This window comes from Agelaius tricolor, unplaced genomic scaffold (assembly GCF_023055355.1).
Source record: "Agelaius tricolor isolate 1412-34295 unplaced genomic scaffold, bAgeTri1.0.p SCAF_145, whole genome shotgun sequence".
NCBI lineage: Eukaryota > Metazoa > Chordata > Aves > Passeriformes > Icteridae > Agelaius > Agelaius tricolor.
Genome location: NW_027269405.1, coordinates 22942 through 28941, shown reverse-complemented (window position 1 = coordinate 28941; position 6000 = coordinate 22942). Strand labels below are relative to the sequence as shown.

Below are 6000 nucleotides of genomic sequence, written 5' to 3'. Positions count from 1 at the left end.
GGTTATACTGGTTATACTGGTCACACTGGTGTCCCTGTATTGATGCCACTGGTGTCTATACTGGTTACACTGGTGTCGATACTGGTTATACTGGTATCCTCACTGGTGTCACTGGTGTCCATACTGGTTATACTGGTATCCAAACTGGTGTCACTGGTGTCACTGGTGTCCATACTGGTTATACTGGTATCCATACTGGTGTCACTGGTGTCGCCGCTGTCCCCTCTCCGCCCTTCCCCCAGCCGGGCCAAGGGCGCCGCGGTCGCTCCCAGTCGATCCCAGTCGATACTGGGAGGGTCCCAGTTCATACTGGGAGGGTCCCAGTTCAGACTGGGCGGGTCCAATCCCTGCTGGGCGGGTCCCAGCGCAGCCCCGGGGCTTTTCCATGAGGCAGCAGCCGCGGGGGGGGGCGAGGGGGACCGAACCATTGTGAGGCCCGGGGGGGGGGGGGGGGGGGGAGATTTTGAGACGTTTTGAGGAATTTCGGGGATTTTCTGGGATTTTAGGGGGAAAGGGGTGGATTTCGGGGCTTTTGAAGTATTTTGGAGGGTTTTGAGAAAGTTTGGGGGATTTTGAGGAATTTTTGGGTGATTTTGAGGAATTTTGGGGAGTTTTAATGGTTTTCGGGGAGTTTTGAGAGATTTTGGGGCGGTTTTCAGGGCTTTCTAGGGGCTTTCAGGGATTTTCGGGGGTTTTGAGGGATTTTTGTGGGTTTTGAGAGATTTCGGGGCATTTTGAGGGATTTTGGGAGGCTTTTCATGGAGAGTTTTAAAGGATTTTGGGGCTGCCGGGGGCGGTGGGGCCCATCTGTGGGTCCGGTGGTGGGGTCTGGGCCCATCGGGGGGTCCGGGGGAGATTTTGGGGTCAGGGCGGATTTTAGGGGCTCAGGAGGTGCCTGTGGGGGGACCGCGCTGGTTTTGGGGCAAACCCGATCATTTTGGGCTCAATTTCGGTGTTTTTTTTGCCCCTCGGTGGCTCCGCCCCCTCTCTCCCGCCGCCGCCATCTTGGCCGCAGGCGCGCGAGGCCCCGCCCACTCCCGGGGCCGGCTCGGGGGCGTGGCCAAAGGCGCGGCCTGGCCCGTGACGCCGCGGAGAGCCCCGGCGCTGATTGGTCGGCTGCGCTGTCAATCACGCGGGTGACGCGGCCGGGCCGGAGCGCGGCGGAGCCGAGGTCGGGGGGGTGGGGGGGAGGGGCGGATTTGGGGGTCCCCGGAGGGGGGGGAGGGGCCGGTGGGGATCCCCGAGGGGGGGAGGGGGAGGGGGCGCGGGGGGAAGGGCGGAAACGCAAATGGGGGGCGGGGGGAGGAGGGGGGGCGGGTTTGGGGTGTCCCCGCTGGGGGAGGGGCGAGTTTGGGGGGTCCCGCGTGGGGGAGGGGCGCGTTCGGGGACCCCCCGTGCCGGGGGGGCGGGGCTGGGGGAGGGGCGGGGTCCGGGGGGGCTCCCGGAGGATTTGGGGGGGTCCCCGGTGGGGGAGGGGCGGTTCTGGGGCGCCCCCGGGTGGGGGAGGGGCGGTTTGGGGGTGTCGCCGGGGTGGGGGAGGGGCGGCTCCGGTTCTGGGGGGTCCCGGCAGTTTTGGGGTGCCCTGGGTTGGGGGGGGCGCGGTGGTTTTGGGGTGCCCCGGGGACACTTCCGGGTAGCAAAGGTCAGGGGGGCGGAGCTTGGGGTCATTAATGGGGCAGGGGGCGGGGCTGAGGGTTTGGGGTCCCCTGGGGGGGGATTTGGGGCTCAGCCCCCGCCCCTCCCCCAGCCCCATGGCCTGAGCCCCCCATGTTCCGCCTGGACGAGACCCCCGAGGAGCGCGGCTCCCCTCCCCCTCGCCCTGGGGGGGCTCCCCCGCCCCCAGCCAGCCCGGGACCCCCTCCCCAGGTCAGTGAGGCTGCCGACCCTCCCCAAAACACCCTAAAAACACCCCAAAAACAGCCCCCAAAACACCCCAAAAACACCCCAGAAACACCCCAAAAACCTCCCCAAAAACCTCTCCAAAAACACCCCAGAAACAGCCCAAAAACACTCCAAAAACACCCAGAAACAGCCCAAAAACACTCCAAAAACACCCCAAAAACCTCCCCAAAACACCCCAGAAACACCCCAAAAACAGCCCCAAAAACACCCCAAAACCTTCCCAAAATCACCCCAAAAACACCCCCAAAAACACCCCAGAAACACCCAAAACCAGCCCCAAAACCTCCCCAAAGAGCTCCCCAAAAACCCCGGACCCTCCCCAAAACCTCCCCAAAGCCCCCCCCAAACCCCCCTCCCCAAAAACCCCAAAACCCCTCGGGGGGGGGGGGGGGGGGGGGGGGCGGGGGCGGGGCTGGGCCCGTGAACTCCTCCCCCCCTCCCTCCCCCCCCATTTTGGGGACCCCCCCTGACGCCCCTCCCCCCCCAGAGGCGCGGCCCCGGCTGCTCTCGGAGCGGGGGGGGGCGGGGGCAGCCCCCGGGGACCCCCCCCCGGCCCCGCCCCCGCCCCGCGGCCGCTCCCGCTCGGCCCCGCCCGTGCTCTGGGCGGCGCAAAGGTACGGACGGAGGCTGAGGAGGATGAGCGACGAGTTCCAGCTGCAGGTAACGCACCTGGCACACCTGGGGACACCTGACACACCTGGGGGGATCAGGGACATGGGGGGGATTGGGGTACCGGGGACACCGGGGACATTGGGGACACAGGTACGGGAGGAGGCTGAGGAGGATGAGCGACGAGTTCCAGCTGCAGGTAACGCACCTGGGGACACCTGGGGACATTGGGGACACCTGGGCGGATCAGGGACGTTGGGGGGATTGGGGTTATTGGGGTACCCAGGACATTGGGACGCACCTGAGACATCGGGGATATCGGGGATTGGGCACACCTGGGCACACCTGGGGACATTGGGGACATTGGGGATATTGGGGACATTGGGCACACCTGGGCTCACCTGGGCTCCATGGGGACAGGTGGGATATTGGGGGGGGGGTGCGGTGACCCCGCGCTGACCCCGCGCTGACCCCGCCCCTCCCCCCGCAGGTGCTGCCGCGGCCCCGCAGCCTCGGGGGGGCCCCCCCGGGGGGGGGCGGGGGCTGGCGCGAGACGCTCCGGGCCTGGTGGGGGGGGGGCCCCCGGCGGCCCCGCCCCGCCCCCCCCGCGGCCCCGCCCTGAGCGCCCCCCCCCAAAAAAAAAAAACATCGAAAAAAATCAATTTTGGGGCAGGGAGGGCAATAAAATGTGGATTTTTGTAGAAAAACCGAAATGAGGATTTGGGGTTGTTTTTGGGGGGGGGGGGGACGGATGGGAGCGGCCCCCAAAATCGGGGAGGGGGGGCTGGAATGAGACCCCCCCCCCCCCAAAAAAATGAGAGGGGGTCACAAAAAGAGGAGGAATCAGCCCCAAAATTAAAGAAAATCCCCAGAATTAAAGAAAATCCCCCAAAATCAAAGGGACGCCCCCAATTAAACCTGAACGCCCCCAAAATCCCCCAAAATCTCACAAAAATCCCCCCGAAAATCCCCAAAACCCTCCCGAGCTGCCCCAAATCCCCCAAAATCCCCCAAAACCTCCATAATCCCCCAAAATCGCCCCAAATTGCCCCGAACCCGCAACAGAGGCGTCTCCATGGAAGAATAAATTTCTCTTATTGTACAAATTCCAGGGGGGGTCCCCCCAATTTCGGGGGGGCCCCGACAGCAGCGCAGGACAGGCAGGAACCCCCCCCCCCCCCGGACCCTCCCCAAAACTGGGGGGTTAAAAAAAAAAAAATCAGAAAAATCAGAAAAAAATCAGAAAAATCAGAAAATTCAGAAAATCAGAAAATTCAGAAAATTCAGCCCTTGGGAGGAGCCCCCCTCCCCCCCCCCCCCGAAATGTGGGGAGGGGATTTTGGATTTTGGGGAGCCCCCACCCCAAATTTGTGGGGGAGTGGGGGGGGGCAGAAGCGTGGCCAGGAGTGATTTTAGTGTCGTGAGGCAGCGACCCCCCCAAAAAACCCCAAAATCACCCCAAAATCTGGGGGGGGGAGGGGAGAGACCCCCCCCCCTTTAGTGGTCCCAAAAATGGGGGGGGGTCCCCAAATTTTGGGGCAGCCCTTGGAGATTCCCCCCCCCCACACACACACAAAAATTTCGGGGGTCCCGAATCACCGGGACCCCCCCAAAAATGCCACAGGAAAGGGGGGGGACCCCAAAATCCCCCAAAAAGGCACCGGGGACCCCCCCCCCCCCCAATTCAGAGCCCCCCCAAATCTCATGGGGGGGATTTTGGGGAGAATTTTTGGGGGGGGGGGGGATTTTGGGGGGGAATTTTTTGGGGTCCCCCCCGGTCAGAGCAGGGTGGAGTCGCCGGGGGGGGTCCCGAGGGGGCTTTGGGGTCCCGGAGCCCCCCCAGTTCCTGCTCCAGCTCCTGCAGCAGCTGCCAAAGGGGGGGAGAGACCCCGACATCAGCGAGGGGCGGGGGGGACCCAAAATCCCCCCCCAAAATCCCCCCCAAAATCCCCCAAAATCCCCACCCAAATCCCCAAAATCCCCCCCAAAATCCCCCAAAATCCCCCCCAAAATCCCCAAAATCCCCCCAAAATCCCCCCAAAATCCCCAAATCCGCCCCAAAAATCCCCCCCCAAAATCACCCCCAAAACACCCCAAAATCCCCCAAAATCTCCCCCAAAATCCCCAAAATCCGCCCCAAAATCTCCCCCAAAATCACCCCCAAAACACCCCAAAATCAGCCCCAAAATCCCCCCCAAAATCCCCCCAAAATCTCCCCCAAAATCCCCCCCAAAATCCCCCCCAAAATTCCCCCCAAAATCCCCCCCCAAAATCCCCCCAAAATCCCCCCAAAATCCCCCTGGGACCCCCAAAACTCCCCAAATTTCCCCCAAACCCACTGGGGATGCCCGCCCAACCCCTCCAGACCCCCAGCCCCGTTTTTGGGGTCCCCTCCCCGTTTTTGGGGTCCCCACCTGCGGCTCCTGCTCCCGGATCTGCTCCAGGACCCCCCGGTGCTGCTCCCGCAGCCGCAGCTCCCGGCAGCGCTGGGCCTCCTGCAGCTGGACCCAAAATGTGCGTTATTCACCCCAAAATATGGGATATTCACCCCAAAATATGGGATATTCACCCCAAAATATGGGATATTCACCCCAAAATATGGGATATTCACCCCAAAATCACTGAAATCAGCTCCCAGCAGCGCTGGGCTCCTGCAGCTGGGCCCGAAATACGGGTTATTCACCCCAAAATACGGGTTATTCACCCCAAAATATGGGATATTCACCCCAAAATACGGGTTATGGACCCTGAAATGTGCGTTATTCACCCCAAAATATGGGATATTCACCCCAAAATATGGGATATTCACCCCAAAATACAGATTATTGACCCCAAAATGTGCGTTATTGACCCCAAAATGTGCGTTACTGACCCCGAAATGTGCGTTACTGACCCCGAAATGTGCGTTATTACCCCCAAAATGTGCATTATTAACCCCAAAATCAGCTCCCGGCAGCGCTGGGCTTCCTGCAGCTGGGCCCGAAATGTGCGTTATTCACCCCAAAATATGGGATATTCACCCCAAAATACGGGTTATTGACCCCAAAATGTGCTTTACTGACCCCAAAATGTGGGTAAGGAACTGCAAAAATTACAAAACCGGCTCCCAAAAATGCAGAGCCTGCTGTAACTGAACCCAAAATTTGGGTTATTGACCCCAAAAAATGGGTCAGGAACCCCAAAAATGGATTATTGACCCCAAAAATGGGACCCCAGACTGGGTCAGGCTGTTTTGGGGTGATTTTGAGCTGTTTTGGGGTGTTTAGGGCCGGTTTTGGGGTATTTTGGGGGTGTTTCAGGGTATTTTTGGGGTATTTCAGGGTGTTTTGGGCCGTTTTTGGGCTGTTTTTGGGGTATTTCAGGGCGTTTTGGTGCCTCACCCTGCGGATGGACGTCACCGATTCGTTGATGTGGCGCCGGTTGATCTCGGGCAGCTCCCTGGGGGGGGCAGGGGAGGGGACGATTTGGGGTGCCCCAAAATCCTCACAA

The 6000-nt window shown here is 61.1% G+C and overlaps 1 protein-coding gene and 1 long non-coding RNA gene across 3 annotated transcripts in view; one reads left to right on the top strand and one right to left on the bottom strand.

Annotated features, from left to right (window-relative positions):
• LOC139586835 (1-phosphatidylinositol 4,5-bisphosphate phosphodiesterase beta-3-like) overlaps nucleotides 1–6000 on the bottom strand; it is a gene marked incomplete at its 5' end in the record, with an annotated part of 32561 nt that overhangs the window by 4281 nt on the left and 22280 nt on the right. The window contains 3 exon segments of the mRNA XM_071420489.1: nucleotides 4330–4378; nucleotides 4926–5012; nucleotides 5892–5949. Coding sequence (XP_071276590.1) covers nucleotides 4330–4378; nucleotides 4926–5012; nucleotides 5892–5949 — 194 coding nt within the window.
• On the top strand, nucleotides 17–3118 carry LOC139586839 (uncharacterized). Of its 2 annotated transcripts, XR_011678033.1 has the most exons (5): nucleotides 17–429; nucleotides 1025–1171; nucleotides 1748–1866; nucleotides 2390–2562; nucleotides 3002–3118. It is a non-coding gene; the product is annotated as an uncharacterized lncRNA (long non-coding RNA). The 2 variants fall into 2 exon arrangements; XR_011678032.1 differs by lacking the exon at nucleotides 17–429 and having other exon boundaries at nucleotides 472–1171.